Source organism: Aquarana catesbeiana, linkage group LG03, assembly GCF_042186555.1.
Source record: "Aquarana catesbeiana isolate 2022-GZ linkage group LG03, ASM4218655v1, whole genome shotgun sequence".
Taxonomy (NCBI): domain Eukaryota; kingdom Metazoa; phylum Chordata; class Amphibia; order Anura; family Ranidae; genus Aquarana; species Aquarana catesbeiana.
The window spans coordinates 63,366,494-63,385,039 of record NC_133326.1 but is presented as its reverse complement, the minus strand read 5'-3'; the positions used below and the strand labels follow the sequence as shown (position 1 = coordinate 63,385,039).

The following is an 18,546-nucleotide window of genomic DNA, read 5'->3' as shown; positions in this document are numbered from 1 at the left end:
TCCAGAGCTGGATCTATTGGGAAAACACGATGTTGACTCCAGTCCAGGCTCATTTTAACTGAAATCACATGTCTGGTTCCTTTTATGTTAGTATTGGCAGAGGCTCTGAAATGTTCATGTGATTTCAGTTTGATTCTACTGATGTTAACATACATGTTCAAATATTTTTGGGATTGTCGAAATACAATAGGCTGATGATCAGATTAATGAAATAAATGTGATTGCTTCACTTGAAATGTAGGTGTTTTCTAGTAATACACGCAGCTTCTTTGTTATCAGTGATTGCTGTGTGGTCAGTGACTGTATTTGTTTCATTTTGTCTTTACTGAAAGCTGTATTACTGTCCATATCTCCATTTAAATATAAATTATCATTGCAACTGTGCTTCCCAAGTGGATAATTGTACTAGGATAGTCAGACAAAGGTATCACGAGTCTTATGTCAATGCAATATTAATTGTTAGCCTGCATATATCAGCGTATGTGATTAATCAAAGAAAGGTATGTTTTATGATTACAATCGCAGAACTGTTGTGCTTATGTGTATAGTGTAATAAAATATCGTGTATGCATGTGTCTTCTAAAAATCTGTTCAAAGAAAACCTCTCATGAGTGGCATTATAAGTACTTAAAGTGACACTAAATGTTCATGTTTTTTTTTTTTTTTTTTAAATAACAAACATATCATACTTACCTCCACTGTGCAGCTCGTTTTGCACAGAGTGGCCCTGAACCTCCTCTTCTGGGGTCCCTCGGCGGCTCCTCCCCACATCAGATAACCCCCTAGGAGAAGCGCTCTCCCAGGGAGTTACCTTGCGGGTGCACTCCCAAGTCCATCATTCGGCATCCATAGACACTGAATGCAGGACTCAGCCCCGCCCCCCAGCAGCCGCGTCGTTGGATTTGATTGACAGCAGCGGGAGCCAATGGCAGCGCTGCTATCAATCTATCCAATCAACAACCGAGAACCCCCTAGCAGAGAGACAGCGCGTCCCCATGGGACAAGTCAGAGGGTTCAGGTAAGTAAAACAAAGGGGCTGGGGGGGGGACAGTCACTGACAGGTGTTTTTTCACCTTAATGCATAGGATGCATTAAGGTGAAAAAACACAAACCTTTACAACCCCTTTAAAGCGGTAGTAAACCACTGTTTGTTTGTTTTTTACAACCTGAAAGGCAATGTCATAATGTGCTAGTATTCTTCAGTGTTGCCAAAATGAGCAACCTGGCAGAATATTGGGATTTTTTTTACCAATAATATGTAGCAGAATACATATTGGCCTAAATTAATGAAGAAATTAGTTTTTTTTTTTTAATATGTATTATAGCAGAAAGTTAAAAAAAAATATTGTTTTTTTTTCAAAATTGTTGATCTTTTTTTGTTTATAGTGCAAAAAATATAAACCACAGAGGTGATCAAATACCACCAAAAGAAAGTTCTATTTGTGGGAAAAAAAGGACATCAATTTTATTTGGGTAAAGTGTCACATGATCGCGCAATTGTCAGTTAAAGTAACACAGTGCCGTATCACAAAAAATGGCCTGGTCATTAACCACTTACGGATCGCCCGCCATCATTATACGGTGGCACTTTGAAGTGGAATATCATTGTTATGGCAGCAGCTAGCTGCCATAACCCCGGTATCCACTTCTTCAGCGGGCGGTCTGGTTTCAGATAAAAGTAGTCTCACTGCTGGATTCGCCATGAGATCACTTTTATCGGTGGCAGGAGCCCCTCCCACCACGCTCCGGTGCCCTCCACCGCTTATCGGAGCCGCCGGCAGCGGCTGAGGCGATCAGATCCTGTCCCCTCTATGCTATGGAGCTGAGTGAGGGGAAGATGGCCCCTGCCCAGCTCCATACCATTGCATGGCAGAAACGATGTGAAAATGTCACTTCCGCCCATAGCTCTTAAAGGGACATTTATTTTTTTTTATTTTTTTTTTCAAACGACATTTTTTTAATTCATTTTTTTATTGCATTTTATATGATGTGAGATCTGAGGTCTTTTTGAGGTCCTGTCATGCTTTTTTTCTATTACAAGGGATGTTTACATTCCTTGTAATAAGAATAAAGTGACACAATTAAAAAAAAAAAAAAAAAACAGTGTAAAAATAAAAATTAAAAAGTAAAATAAATAAGAAAAACATTTTTTTAAAAGCGCACCATCCCGCCGAGCTCGCGTGCAGAAGCCAACGCATACGTGAGTAGTGCCCGCATATGAAAACGGTGTTAAAACATATGTGAGGTATCACCGCGATCGTTAGAGCGAGAGAAATAATTCTGCCCTCCTCTGTTAATCAAAACATGCAACCTGTAGAGTTTTTTAAACGTCGCCTATGGAGATTTTTAAGGATAAAAGTTTGCCGCTATTCCACAAGCGGGCGCAATTTTGAAGTGTGACATGTTGGGTATAAATTTACTCAGTGTAACATTATCTTTCACAATATAAAAAAAATTGGGCTCAGTTTATTGTTGTTTTTTTTTTTTTTGGTTTTTTAAAGTCTATTTTTTCCAAAAAAAGTGCGCTTGTAAGACCGCTGCGCAGTGTGACAGAAAGTATTGCAACAATTGGGGGTTCTAAGTAATTTTGTAGCAAAAAAATATATATTTTAACTTGTAAGCAACAAGTTTGAAAAATAGGCCCGGTCCTTAAGTGGTTAAGGTGGTAAATCCTTCCGGGGCTGCTGATTTACTGATTTACTAAAACTGGAGCGTGTATAATCTGGTGTAGCTCTGCCTAGAAACCAATCGGCTTCCATTTTTTTGTCAAAACTTAATTGAAAGAGCTGAAGTTAGAAGCTGATTGGCTACCATGCACAGCTGCCGAATGCATTGATGAGTGATTCTGAGTGGATCAGTTTTAGTAAATCAACCCTATTGGACGGTACAGTGGTATATTAGTGGTCCTACTGCTAAGTCAGGTCTACTACTTATATCACAAGGATTTTAGCAATAATTTGTTTTACCTTCTTGTCAGACAGTATAGTAAATCTACCTACCAAAGGTAGGGAAGGGAAACTTTTTGACATTAGTGAAAGCATTGACACATTTTTAAATCTGGTTTTCTGAAGGCAGGAAATTTGACTTTAAAGCATAGAAACGGTTCCAAATGGAATTAATCGATTTGCAAGTTGTGTTTTATTTTATTTTTCTCCAAACATCGGTGCTCTGTTGTCTGTGCCCTATACTTTGCACTGCTGTTGGACATGTTTTTTAAGCCATCAAAAAAGTATGGATGCTATTTTCAGCACCCCAAGTTAATTAGGTTTTGTTGAGGGTACTGTTGGGCTTTTTAACACTTAGGAATTGGAAAAATGTGTGAATCCCGGGGGAAAGTTATGTGAATCTAGTGTGAAAACATTAATAAATAGACCAATGTGAATTGAACCGCAGGATGCTACATGCATTGTATTCACATTTATCCATTGTGTAGGAGATTTCAGTTCAAAGTGTCTTAGTCCGGCCATACACAGAGGGAATTTCTTTGTTGCAGGAAAGAAATGAATTTATTTTCCCCATCAACACAGACAGTGGGAATCCCTCCTGCTGAGCCACTGTCTGCCCCTGCCGGGAGAAGACATTGATTATTGTTAGTGGCTATAGTAGCCGCTAGTGATAATCGGAAGTAAAATCCGGCGTGCTGGTTGTACCCAAGTTGATTGATCGATGTAACTTGCCCATACACGGTTCGAATCTCCCGCTAAACCAGTCGAGATTTGAAACGCGTATCAACCAGTCTATCTACTAAATGTTATTTAGCGGTAAAAAATTGTCCTTTTCTTACACTCCTTAATTTTATTCATTCATAAAGACAAGTAAAGCTGGACAGTTCCTTTGGTATATACAGTCAATGTTTGGGAGATTGTAATCTCACCATACACGCACCAACAAAGAAGAATGAATAGACATTAAAATGGTTGTAAACCCTTTACAACCACTTTAAACTACAAACAAGCCTATAATTAGCCCTACCTGTAGCTACACTGGATATCTCCTAAACCTGCACGGTTTAGGAGATATCCCTGTATTTGCATGTGCCAACGTCATCAGCACATTCGCAAACTTCAGTTGTACTGTGCCGTTACCGGCGGTCCCGCGGCATGCGCGGGAGTGATGTCATCGCGGCTCTGGCCAATCACAGCACCGGAGCCGCGATACCCGGAAGTAACCCCCCCCCGGGGAGATGTCGGCCGCCGGAGTGGTAAACGAGGACCACTGCAGGGGTGTCGATCTCAGGTAACTAATTCACAATGAGCTAGTATGCTATGCATACTAGCTCATTATGCCTTTATCTTGCAGGTTTTGTTTTTGGACTTGTTAAAAAGGGTTTGCAACCACTTTAAAGAGCTTTTAAAAGGCATTTCTAAGCAGTATGTAAGTGGTAGCATTTATGTAAGCTTTCAAGAACTAATATTATTTATACAATATGTATATACATGATTTTGGTTTCAGTAAAAAAAGAAAGCTTATAAAGATTTATACAGAGATTTTTCAGTAAAAATCTGAATATATTTTTATCTTTAACAGATTGATGAACTACCGGAAGGAGCTGTGAAACCACCAGCAAATAAATTTCCAATCTTCTTTTTTGGCACTCATGAGACGTAAGTCATTTTCAATGGATCAATATATGTTGTATGCCTAACACCTCTACTGTATGATATTACATAAGGAGACAAGATAAAGTGAAGACAAAAAAGGGAAGAAGCCCAAGGTATACCAGTTGTAGGAAAGCTGCCTCGAATCTTTGGTATATTAATTTAGGAACTCAAAAGCGGAGCTGCTCTGTACATTGGGTAACTGTACAAACTTTCTGGTCAGAGGTAACGGCCACACTCCCTTCTTTGAGATGCATGTTACAATTTGTCCATCACTTGCATGAGTGGCCTTGCTAAGCAATGGTAAGGTTTACCTGACAGAATGGGGCGAGGATAGATCTATCAACAAGCATGTTTAGTTATTTCCAGTAGAGGTCACCCAAAACAACAGATCCAAGGAAGCTGGAGGTGCATGCAAATAGGCGTGCCACTTTTTCTGCCCTCACCCCCTTTTCTCACACGTTCATCTTAAAGTAATTTTTTATTTTTTTTTCATAGAAAGGGCTAAAACTTCTGTTCAGTTTTTAGAATATCTATGTTGATGTGAAAGTAGGCTTTGCCTCTATAAGAAAATACATTCTCTTTTTACTTCAGACTGTGTAAGAAAAACCTAAAACATATCATTATTTATGTTGTTTATTCTTGGTTAATTTTGATTTACTTGCTGGATTCATATGTTCCAATGATTCCCATATAAATATTTTTTGTTTTCTGTGAGCAATATGTGCTTTCCTTTTCACCCCATTAGACACTTTTTGGAAGAGGGGGAGGAGTGTTTGCCCTGGATACTTTATATCTTAATCATACAGGACACAGGGCTTTTATTCATGGGTTATATGCGGGATACCTTCAGGTGATTGGACAAAAAATATGATAGTGTCTCCCCTAGAGTGTACACTCATATAACTCCGCCCACTCCACGAGACTCCATTTTTTTTCTTTTTATAGTGTGCTTTGGTGATGGCTTTGTTGTCCTCAAGAATTTTCTTTTTTGAACCGTTGTTGTTTTTTCTCTGAAGCTTCTATCTGACTGATTACTGCCTATGGCTACCTAGCAGTTTCTGCATCGCTTACTCTTGGTGTGTATTGGGGACTGTACCTGAACCCCACTAAATAGAATCCTGTGTTAGGTGCTCACCTTGGCACATAGTGCAATGTGTGTATTTAGCCACAGGGTGCTTTACAGGGCCAGGGTCTATATCTATGGTTCCCTGACCCTGAAGTCCCCATGGTGAGTATGCCCACCATGACGGGAAAAGTCTGGGCCCTTGCTTCTTGCCGTGAACAATTTGAATTTGGTGGTCATCTCCTACTATCTAGACTTATGCCGCGTACACATGATCGGACATTCCGACAACAAAATCCTGGATTTATTTCCGACGGATGTTGGCTCAAACTTGTCTTGCATACACACGGTCACATAAATGTTGTCGGAAATTCAGAACGTGAAGCATGCGGTGACGTACAACACGTACGACGAGCCGAGAAAAATGAAGTTCAATAGCCAGTGTGGCTCTTCTGCTTGATTCTGAGCATGCGTGGAATTTTGTGTGTCGGAATTGTGTACACAGGATCGGAATTTCCGACAACGGATTTTGTTATCGGAAAATTTGACCCAGCTCTCAAATTTTTGTTGTCGGAAATTCCGACAAAAAATGTCAGATGGAGCCTACACATGGTCGGAATTTCCGACAACAAGCTCCCATCGAACATTTGTTGTTGGAAATTACGATTGTGTGTACGCGGCATTAGTCTTGGGAAGAAGAGGTAACTGCATCACGATGATGCATCTCCACCTGCCTTTTTCCACCTAAAATGCGCTCAGTATGATGCTGCACTCCTGCTACCATCCTATAAAGGGACAGCCACTTGAACATGGCCAGCACCTGGGTTATAGTGGCTCCTGTATCTGGACACCTAAAACCCCTTCTGTTCCAAACTCCATAACTGTGAGCACCCACTGGGGATCCCCTCGTTTGGCAATGACGGGTCACAGGCGCAATCCTGAAAATGTATTCACTCCTCCAAAGCTTTTTGCTGAAATTTATTCTATCGAAAAGGATTTTTAAGAAGAAGTGGGTTGTTCTGGCACTGGATCCTAACATTTTAGTTTCAATAAACACCTTACACTTTCATACTGGGTTCCCATTGAGGATGTTCCTTCTCTTGAGAATTCTGTTCATAGGAGTCTTAAGGGCATTCTTTGCCCTTGCAGGTCCTGTCCTGCAGACAGCAATTGCTGCCGTCTTAATTTGCCAGACTGTTGCTAACTGAACAAGACAAATGAACAGTGATCAGGAACCTGATCAGGGATCAGTGAGATCTGCCATTGCTTATCTCAAAGGGGATTTCTAGCATAAGTAGAACTACAGGATGCTTATCTACACATTTCCATCTTCCTCTCACATCCGCACTTTCTGCATTTTGCTGTGGCAGACCTTCCAATTTGTAGCACTACCATTTGGGATTTCCTCTGCACTCCGCGTGTTTACAAAAGTGCTTGCCCCACTTCTGATTCTTCTGCGTACCCAGGGCATTCATAGCACAGTTTACCTGAATAATCTCCTACTGAAGGACTCTTAATGCATAACCTTGTCTTCCAAAGGAATCTTCTTCTTCAAAACTTCAGCTGTATGATCAACTTTTCAAAGTCTCTCCAGCCCTGACTCTGTCTGTCTGGAGTACCTGGGGCTAATCTTGGACACAGCCCAAGCCAGAATATTCCTCTATCAGAAGGAAGTTTCTTCCCTAAAGTCCCACATGTGGAATCTCAGAACTAAATGTTTGCTTCTGCATGAGTGTTCTGGGCTTGACAGTAGTTTGGTGCAGTTCCCTTTGCCCAGTTTCACCCCTGACTTCTTCAATCCAACATACACATGACATGGAAAAAGAAAATGCAGTTGTCCAATGCTAAACATACAAGGGGGAGGCAGAGGTCAACCAGCCTTAAAGGAAACAAGTCTGATATTCTGAACAGAGACACATTTTATTTCTCTCAGCTATACACATACACATGAAGTGGATAATAGGCAGATGGACTTCCTAAGAACCCAAAGACCTTTAAAAAGTCAAAGTGAGGGATATCAGATGTGGATACCATGGATTCCAGATTCATCAACAAGCTGAACAAATCTTTGGCCAAGACCAAGGATCCTCTAGCCTTTGTTGTGGATGCTCTGGTGATTCCTTGGTCTTGGTTCAAGCTGGTTTATGATTTCCCTCCAATGAAGATCCTTCCTCAACTGATGCACAAGGTAGAGGAAAGGATTCTGATGATTCTCATCACACCAAACTCTCTCAGGAGAACGTGATACACAGACGCACTCCAGACAACTTGCCGATGAGCTTTGGCCTCTTCCAGACAGACTAGACTTACTGGTCCAAGGCCTCTCATTCTATCCGACATCTGTGTAACTGGTTTTAGCAGCATGAAACTCTTGAAATCCAATTCCTAAAGGAATAGGGTTTATTCTGATTCTGTTATTTTCACCTTACTCATTAAGAGAAATTCCAACTCCTGCAAAATTTACCATAAGTTATCGATGGCTTTCTTTGCCTGATGTGAGAACAGGGAGCTAAGTCCCTGGGAATACTCTACAGGCATACCACACTTTTAAGTACGCAATGGGGTTTATTTACTAAAGCTGGAAAGTGCAAAATCAGGCTCACTTCTGCATAGAAACCAATCAGCTTCCAGGTTTTATTACTAAAGCTTATTTGAACACGCAGAGGTTAGAAGCTCGTTGGTTTCTATGAAGAAGTGAGCCTGATTTTGCACTTTCCAGGTTTAGTAAATAAACCCCATTGTGTACTTAAAAGTGGGGTATGCCTGTATCTCTCATATTTTGTTGTTTCTTCAGTTTGGTCTTAACCAGCATCTGGCCCTGATTACCCTCAAAAAACAGGTTTCTGCCTTATGCATTGTATTTCAGAAACCTCTTGCCTCTCAATCCTTAATCAAGACTTTTTTTTTGGGGGGGGGGGGTTGCTCATATAAAGATATTAGGAAATTTTGACTTACCTGTACATTTCTTATCATGGAGTACAGTGCAAGTCACAGACACCTCCCCTCTGTGTCTTGGTCACTATTTCTTGCTAAAGAACCGGAGTATCACAGAGTTGGTGGGGTGTGTAGAAGGGGCAGCCCCAGCAGCAAGTTTTTTTTTCCAGTGCCCACTCATCTGAAGATAGGGTACATGTAACCCATGGTCTAGGAATACAAGTTCTGTGTCCTGTACAATACTTAAAGGTAAGGAATTTACAGGGAAGCCAAAGTTCCTATTTTTCCAGTTAACAGAGATCAGTGTTTGTATGTCATTTGCTGTCCCTGTGTCTCTCAGCTCGATTTATTGTTAATAAATCCACAATGAGGTTGCAGATGTTAATTAGGCCAGTATTGGTTTCAACACACCATCTTGATGCTTATGCATCTTATTTTTGTTTTTTATTTAATATAACTTTTATTAGTAGTATTTGCACCATATAAGAAGATAACAAGAATGGGCAATGTACACATTCATGTTTGTCCAAGATGTAATGCAGAGACATGCACATTTGCATCCTAATTATAAGGGCCACGTTTTGGTTGCCTGCCAATGTGTAGCTGCTGCTTAACAGGCTTAACTTTCGTTACATGATAACACAACCTGTTGTTTCTTGCTTCAGCATGCTATTTGGTCTCAACTAAGTAGTGACAGGCACACATTCACACTGTCCACATTAATTATCTTTTACAAATGATGTGCACATACATGCCTGATGGTTGCTAAAGAACACTTGGTCAACAGAAGTTGTTCTTCAGCAAGCACAATGACAGATTTACAGTGCTGGAGTCTTTTGTGTGCTTTGTCGCTTCTATTCTGAGATATTGGATTAGGTGTTTTATGATTATATATGATTTGTAAATCAACTATATGTGGGTTTGGATTTATTTACATGAACTTTGTACTGACCATATGCTGAGCATATTGTCTTACAGGATTGTTGCATATTGATATGTGATTGGTAACTTTTTTTTATTTTGAAATCACAGAATTTTATATGCAGTCAAACTTTATTCTAACAACCACCATTTCCCATTGTATCTCCACCTGTTACTGCAGTTGTATGTGGTCTCTAAGGCTCCATTCACATCTATGCATGTTGCTTTTGAGCGTTTCTACAGTGCTTTTTTTGCTGTGGTTTTCGTGGGTTTTGAATTTTTACTTTTTATGCTTTTTTGGGGGGAAAATTTGTTGTTGGGCAGATTTAATAATGCAGATCGTGGCAAAATCACGGTAAAAACGCACTACATGTTTTTCCTGCAGCTTCTTCATTGATGCCTATTGATTAATAAAAAAGCTAAAAAGCACTGTTTTGCATTTAAAATAGTCCCTGACCCTTTCTGAAAATGTAGAGGCACAAAAATGCGTTGATGTGAATATGTTCCATAGGAACCCTTATTAAAAAAATGTCCTGCATTTCGGCAAAAGGCAAAAAGCATGAAAAAACGCATTGGTGTAAATGGAGCCTAAATAAGAATGGATAGTCCAATAGGCACCAAAGTAAGCACTTGCTGCACTCCTTAATCAACACTCAGTAAGGCCCCTTTCACGCAAATGTTCTCATCAGGTCCACCTGAAAAACGAACAAGTGGACCTGATCAAAACCTCCATTCTCCTCTATGGAGCAAATGGACAGTTGTCTGTTTACACCCGCCTTCATCCAATCCGATCCGCTAAAAACAGACAGATATTCCTTCCCCTTCAGTCCATCAGATCAGATGGCAGTCAGGTGTAAATGAACAGGAGGTCTGCTTACATCCGACCGCCCAATGAGGAGAGCGGGTTGTGTCCGCTGTGCATAAATGTAGCAGACATGGACCTCTCATCCCCTTGTTTAGGCGTTTCCAAGCAAAGAATAGCCTCAATTAATGTAATGCTGGTGTGCAGAGATATAAAGATCTAAAAAACGTATGGAGCCTTAGTTGAGTTTTAATGTACTGCTGTCATTTTGTACAAGTCACTTTTACAAGTCACTTCTTTTACAGCAGTTACGGTAAATCTTGAGAGATATAAAAAAATCAAAAATGAATGCAACTTTGTAATCATTAATGTATCATATATGTTTTTTTCAGTTCAAGAACCTGCACTTGAGTTGGTATCAACCTCTCATAGTCTGCTGTACAATCTGTACAGCCGAGCTTAAAGGGGGGGGGGGGAGCACAAGAAGCCAGTAAGGTGTGCTGCAGTGAAAGGGGTATTGCTTGGAGTTCATCTTTAGGAAACAGGAAGTATTTTCCTCAGAAATATTGGTGTTATAATTTTGGTTTCCTCACATGGTCTGAATTGAAATGACATTGGGGGTTGATTTACAAAAACTGGCGAGTGCAAAATCTGGTGCAACTCTGCATAGTTAGCTTCCAGTTTCTTTTGTTTTTTTTTGTCAAAGCTTAACCACTTCCTTATCGCACTATAGCAGAAAGACCACTATATCGTGGCTCAGTTGTTCCTGGGAGGGCATCCGTGGATATCCTCCCAGAACCATGCCGTCACGCACCCCCTGGGGCTCGCATCTGGTGCGGTCTGTGATTGCCGTGTCCTTCGGACACAGCCAATCTAAGATCGTGGTAAAGGGCCAGTCACAGCGGCCGTTTACCACGTGATCAGCTGTGTGCTATCACAGATGATCACAATGTAAACAGAGTTTCCAGTTATTGGCCCTCCTTTCCTCACACGCTGTCACAGTGTGAGGAGAGGAGAGCTGGTAACCAGCAATCCTGACGGGGACATGTACACAGATAATCGGTGCCACATATCAGTGCTCATCAGTGAAGCCTCATCGGCGCACATCAGTGAAGTAAAAAAATTACTTATATGCAAAATTGTATAACGGAAACTAAAAAAAAAATTTTTTTTTTCAAAATGTTCCATCTTTTTTTGTTTGTTTTGCAAAAATAAAAAAAAGCCCAGTGGTTTGATTGAATACCACCAAAAGAAAGAGCTATCTGTCTAAAAGTGTGTTGCATGCCTGTGCAATTGTCATTCAAAGTGAGATAGAGCTGAAAAGTGGCCTGGTCAGCAAGGGAGTATAAGTGCCCAGTAATTAAGTGGTTAATTGAACAGTTAGAAGCTGATCGGCTACCATGCACAGCTGCACCAGATTTTGTACTCTTCAGTGTTAGTAATTCCCAATATTATGTTTCCTTGTAATGGGTTTAGTGATTTGCAACAACATCAGTAGTGAGTTCCATATTTCCTAACTGTTTTTATATTATTTATTGTTATTTATTGTTGAACAAGCAATGGTACAGATATCTACACAAATAATGTCAAACATACACCTGGAGATTTTATTGCACCAGATCGATGCACTTGTCTTCATTTTTTCTCTTTTAATAACTGGACCTTCTTTGTATATTTTTGGTGATTTTGATATTAACTTTTTTTTTTTTAGCATTGCTGCTGCAAACATTCATTGCACTCTAGAGACTATTTTTATTTTATTTCTCTTTTCTAACAATTTTCCTTCTCAGTGTAAACTGCATTGTTAAAAAGGAAATTCTTGTCAGGGCGTAGGCTGTAACTATTTACTTACATGTATAAGGATTCGCCCATCGACACTGACTGTGTTGATGAGGGAATCGAGCGTTTTTTTTTTTTACAAACCGTGGTTGCAGGAAAGAAAATCGCTTTGTCTATGGCAAGCTTAAGATGGTGACTTTTACTCTCAGAGTAGATCTTGCACATTTGATAATTCTAGGTGCATGGACTCTTGGCTTTCAATCTGTGTTCTTTTCCTACCGTTACTGTTGTGGGACATGCAGAGGACCTTGGATTTAGAGTATAGTTGTCGGGGACCCTAGTGGACAACCTCTAGAGGAAGGGCTTTGCTCCTGGCATTGGTTGTACTAGATGGACCTAGGTCCTTTCAGTAGATCCTGCTTTACTAGACCCAGTGTTGTGTTGTTAGCAACCATTCTTGGTGATCCTTAGCCATAGTTTCCATCATTGCAAGGGGTCTAATAATATCTAATGGGCATACCCCTGCCACTATTAACCACATTGTCCCTGGTGTATCTACCCAACCTCAGCTCCACACAGCTGAAAACATTTCTGACTTCCTCACCTGGGGGTTCTCTGGAGAATCGTCATCTTCTGAGCCACCAGAACACGTGGTTCCATCTACTTCGTAGGATCTATCCTTAGGCAGAATATCTGCCCAGATCTGTTGGACACCATCTGGGATTTATTGAGCTGTCATCTCTGGAAAGGAATCTTTTCTGCATCAGGGGAGATAGTCTGCTTCCTGGACTGTACAATACCGCAACTCTCCATCTCATATGTGCTGTTCTGGATATGGGCAATCTCCAGGAATCCAGCTTCTCTTGACTAGTAGTCTCTTGGAAGGCATAAAGAGAGGTTCATGCCATTTGGTGTACCTTAGACTTTGTCTGGTTAGGCCATTCCAGAGAGTCAGGGTCTCACAAGTTTGTTGGCAGACAGTGTGTGTGGGTCTTCTGATTCAGGATCCTCCTGGCAGAAACAGGGAACATTTTAATAGCTGGTTATGGCGCTGGACTATACTACAATCCTTAGTTTTCCATGCGCCATTCCTTGCGAGGAAAATGCCGCGATTTTAGTTTATCTCTACTGGTAGCCTCTTGACAAAAAGGGAGTCACACATATTTTTCAAGGGTGCCATAAACCCTGGCTGGGAACCAATAAGGTGAGGCCATCATCTGTGGAGATCACGAGGGAATGCTTCCAAGTTTGAGTGTTGGTTCACACTGGTGCGATTTCTGATGTGACTTGAGTCGTATGACGAGGGAAATCACATTATTTTCAATGGTGCCTGTTCTAATCAATGTGACTGTGTGGTGCAATTTTAAAAAAGGTTCCTATGCTACTTTGCGATTTTGGTGAGATTTGGCTCCATAGAATATGCAACCCACATCCGGTGTCATATCAAGATTGCACTGCATGACCGCATGGAAAGTCACATCAGAATCGTGTTTGCAGTAGTGTAAACTTGAGCCTAAATCCTCCCCCTCCCCAAGATTACCATACTGCTGTCACAATAGTATTTATGCTCAGTCAAGAACTGTATGATCAGACTGTGGGGTTATGTGTTTGCCTGAGCAGAACACAGTCTCTTTCAGGACCGACGACCAACAAGGTATTTTTGGTCTACTGCCATTGGATTCCTTTGACAGGAATTGAAAAGTCTTTGGTGACTTCAGGGGACATGTAGTCCTGGGATTAGGTAGTTTTCCTTTGAGAGAAGCAAAGCCTTTGAAGGGAGACCTGTTCAGACATTTCCCTTGGGCTTGGCATTCCATCAAGAGATAGTTGCTTGATTGATGCTGATGCTTTGCTGGATCAGGGGGAACAGGACCAAGTCTAGACCCATGCCTATAGGCCAGGGGTAGACTGTATCCTTCTGTATTCCTTAGGGTACTAGTGAAGATGGTTTACCGTTATCCTTATATCTGTCTTAACAGTCTGGCGCCCGAGTCTACAGTATATGTCAGACCTCCCCTTCTGGAGGGTCTCCCCACACCTTTGGGTGTGATAACTTTGTGGAATCCAATTCCAGATTTCTCAGGAGTCTCTATACACCACTTAGAGATTGTCATGATCTTTCTGAATCAGGGTCCCCCGACAGGTGTTCTTGCCATTCCTAGTATAAACATAGCTTTCATCTTTGATACATGTCACATGTACATGTCACAAGAACATGTACATGTTCTTCTATACATGTCGCCAAAATGGAGGACAATGTCAATTAACAGACAAAAATCTAAAGTGAGGAAGACCATATACTGTAGGTTACTGCCCTGTTCGGACTAATTCTAGACCCTGGACAACTGTGGCTTATTAGTAAACTCTAATGCCGCGTACACACATTCCGACAACAAAATCCATGTTTTTTTTCCGACGGATGTTGGCTCAAACTTGTCTTGCATATACACGATCATACAAATCTTGTCGTACGACGAGTCGGGAAAATTGAAGTTCAATAGCCAGTGCGGCTCTTCTGCTTGATTCATGGAATTTGTGCGTCGGAATTGTGTACACACGATCGGAATTTCTGACAACGGATTTTGTTGTCGGTAAATTTGAGATCCAGATCTCAAATTTTGTTTGTCAGAAATTTTGACGGAAAATGTCCAATGGAGCTTACACACGGTCAGAATTTCCAACAACAAGCTCCCATCGAACATTTGTTGTTGGAAATTCCGGCCGTGTGAAAGCGGCATTACACTCCTCCTGTTTGGGTGATGTGGAATGACGCCATAAGTAGTATGGCAGGCAAACCTTTCCATCTAAAGATCTGGTTCTCAGTTTATGGTGGGGAGAAAAAAAAAGTTGAGCACCAATTACTTATTTTTTTTCCTTTCGTTGCTGAACTCAATTCTAGGAGAATTTGACAATTCTTGACATCCAATTTAAATACTAAAACACTGACCAGATTACCTGTAATAATGCAATAAATGTTGTTTACTTGTTGTACCACTGATTCTGAAAGATCACATTTTTTTCCCATTGCAGTGCATTTTTGGGCCCAAAAGATCTGTTCCCCTACAAGGAATTTAAAGACAAGTTTGGGAAGTCAAACAAAAGGAAAGGATTCAATGAAGGATTGTGGGAAATAGAGAACAACCCTGGAGTAAAATTTACTGGGTATCAAGTAAGCAAATATCTTTTATTGATTGTCTGCTATATATATTGAATGAATTTGTAGTTTATGCTGTGAAACTATGAAAATAGAAATTAGGGTCATCTTTCTGTGCATGTAAGGCTGAACTTTGGGCTCCACTAAAACATAGGAGCCTATTTATAAAACATTTGTTGGATGAATGTCATACACATTTGTGCAGGTTGAAAAAATGCTGGCAACTGTTTCTGTAAAAGATTACAATGGAACTTCACCCAAAAGAGGAAGTTCTGCTTGTTTGCATCCCCCCCCGACTGCTGCATTTGGCACAGGTACCTGCTCCCACTTCAGGTCAAATCACTGTGGCAATCTGAGTTGAAGTTCGACCCCTTCCTTCCCTCCCGTAGCCTTCTGGGACACATTACAAGCCCCACAAATCTGTGGGACCATTCACAAAGTGCAGCGCGGCTCACAATCGGAAACTGGCAGTTCCCCTTACTTGATGCAGTTGTAAAGTAAAAAATATAAATTACTCGTATCCCCTCTATTTTAAGAATATATTAAGTACAGTGTGTGTGGGTTTTTTTTTTATTTTATTGATAAAGCTAAATGCCTTCTTTGCCCAGTGCTGCTGTCACGTGTCCTCCCTCCACTCTCCTCCCACTGTACTCTAAAGGAGTACAGTGGGAGGAGCTGAGATTCCCTTCTGACATATGCAAGCTAGAAGGGGGAGGACACGTGATCCACACAGCAGCGCTGGGCACAGAAGGCATTTAGCTTTATAATTTAAAAAAAACGCACTGTACTTTATTTCTTCCTAACACAGAGGGGATACAAGTAATTAATACATGTCACTTTACAGCCACAAGGGTATAGATGCAGGAGGAGAGGGGCAGAGAGGAGATTGGCTCAGAGCACAGATTACAGAAATGACAGGGAGGGAGGGGGGAGACGCAGAGACTCTGAACACAGAGCGGGATAATGAAGGGAAGTAAACTGTCCACGCTATCATGGATCATCAGCCATGATTAGCGTGGTCAGTAAACATAGAGGAACACAGGAACCGGCAAGATCAACCAGTTATAGTAGAACATGTATTGGGACAAACAACACTGCAAAAAACACTGCAATATCTCGTGTCTTAGAGGGACAGGAGCATGTTTTTTGGGGGATTTTTTTAAGATGCCGACACCTGGACCCGAAGCAGATTGAAGAATCAGCTTGGGTTAGAACATGGCTGGACATCCTCATCCCTGGATAGATAAGTGTCCTTATATTAAAAGTCAGCAACTACAGTATTTGTGGGGAGACTGGAGCTCCTCTTCAATTCTTATGATCATCAGTGCCATCTTGTGGCCGAAATGTGGTGTATTTTCTCATTGAGTTATTTCAGAAAACTATATCACATTTTGGTCATTAGATTGAGCTGACAATCATTTAAATTAATCTGTAACAGAAATTACAGCCCAAATACATGCAGCCTGCATTTGTCTAATGAATGTTTTATATATAGACCCTATAGTGTCAGCACTGGTAGTTGCCCAGCACACATTGAATTGTTTGTGTTATTTATATAGGAAAATTGCTGATAAATAACAGTATCTTTGTGCAGATTACCAGACCTTTTTCTGCAGAATTCCAGCCAGGGTAACTGCTTTTCCTGTGCATTTCTATTGCACGCTATCCCTGCAATACATTAACCGTATTGTAGATACACTTTGGAAATCTGTCTTGTGGTGGTGCAGCAAAAGGTGGAACCTGCAGCAGATTCATGTACATGTTGGTAAGGTGTATATAAATCTGTTGGAACTTTGAAAGAACTGTTGCAAGCATCTCTCCTGTGAAGTGGTGGACAGACAGATAAGTTATTTGGAGAAGTTGGGAGAATAATGGAAAAGTATTGATTACCAGTTTCAGAGGACTGTAAGGTATAACTAAAGGCAAAACTTTTATTTTCCTTTTAGATCAGTGGTTCTTAACCTTTCTAGTGTGGTGACCCCTTGATAAAATTTTCCAAGTTGGGGGGACCCCTAACAGTAAAATTATTTTCGCAGCATGGGTAGTAAGCACCCAATGCAAGACAAGTAATTTGCGCCCCTAACCCATGGACATTTAGCGCTCCCTGAGTCTCTTCCACTCGTACAGTATTAAAACCCCTTATGGTACGTTTTAGGATGTACCACTTTCTCTTTGTTCTCCTTTCTTTCCCTTTTATCCTTCTTTATCCTAATTTCTTGTTTTTTTTCCCCCATCCCTCTCTCTAGTTGTCTTTCTTGTTCTTTGATTCTTTCTCTCCCTTTTTCTTTGTTCCTCCCCCTCTTTTGCTCTCCCTTCCATGTATTCTCTATTTTTATTCCTTTTCTTACTCCTTGGTGGGTGGGGGGAATGGGATAAGTGGCAGTGCTGGCGGGGAGTTGGGATGAGTGGCAGTGCTGGGTGGAGTTCTGATCAGCCAACTTAGGTGCTCTTGATCAAGGTCATCTGCTGATCTGAGAACTGTAGTGGGGACTTTTAATGGCAACTATAATCACAGGTAGTGTTAGTCACTGTGTCTCCGGCTTCACTGCGTCTCCGACTTTGTGGTGTCTCATAGCAGTGACACTTATGCTGAAATCAGGAGATAGGGTCTCCTCCAGCCCCTCCCAATTCACATTCCTCACCAGTCAGCTGACCTCTAGTCTCTGCCCCCCAGCCATGACGTGAACTGAATGGGCGGCTGCAAAAAGGCTGAGTGGGCGGCCACGGGCTCCAGGAACAGCCCAGCTGGGCGGCCACAGGCGCCAGGGACGGCCCTGCTGGGTGGTCATGAAAGGCTGGGAGAGTGGTGCGGGCTTCAGGAACAGCGCAGGACTTGGTGACCCCTAGCAAATCGTCATTCGACCCCCGAGGGGGTCCCGACCCCCAGGTTGAGAACCACTGTTTTAGATAGAGTGGAGATGGATTAGAACACCTGTCATTAGGGAGATTCACCCTCTCTATTTGTCCTGTTACCATTATCATTGAAAGTAAAAGATAATCCCAAATTTTGGGTTGTCCCCAGAAAAGTAATAGAGGGGAAATCTTTCAATGGGGACACTAATTCTGGTGGCCTGGCGGTCCCCAGGGAATTACATTAATTTGCAGGGTTTTCCTCTCACTTCCTGTTTGGCTATGGAACAGGAAGTGAAGGGAAATCTCCACATTGGCACACATATGGTGAAAAAAAAAACTGAAAGGGGTCATAATAACCCTGCCTTGCTCTATCCAAAATGAAAAAAAAAAGAGTTTTGCCTATAGTTCTGCTTTAACACAATCAACAGTTTACGCCAAC

General features: G+C 41.3%; 1 protein-coding gene across 1 annotated transcript in view; it reads left to right on the top strand.

Moving 5' to 3' along the window:
- HDGFL3 (HDGF like 3) overlaps nt 1–18,546 on the top strand; it is an 82,982-nt gene that overhangs the window by 27,683 nt on the left and 36,753 nt on the right. Inside the window, exons 2-3 of the mRNA XM_073618621.1 lie at nt 4,528–4,604; nt 15,131–15,269. Of these exons, the coding sequence (XP_073474722.1) occupies nt 4,528–4,604; nt 15,131–15,269 (216 nt within the window). The remainder of the gene's footprint in view (nt 1–4,527; nt 4,605–15,130; nt 15,270–18,546) is intronic.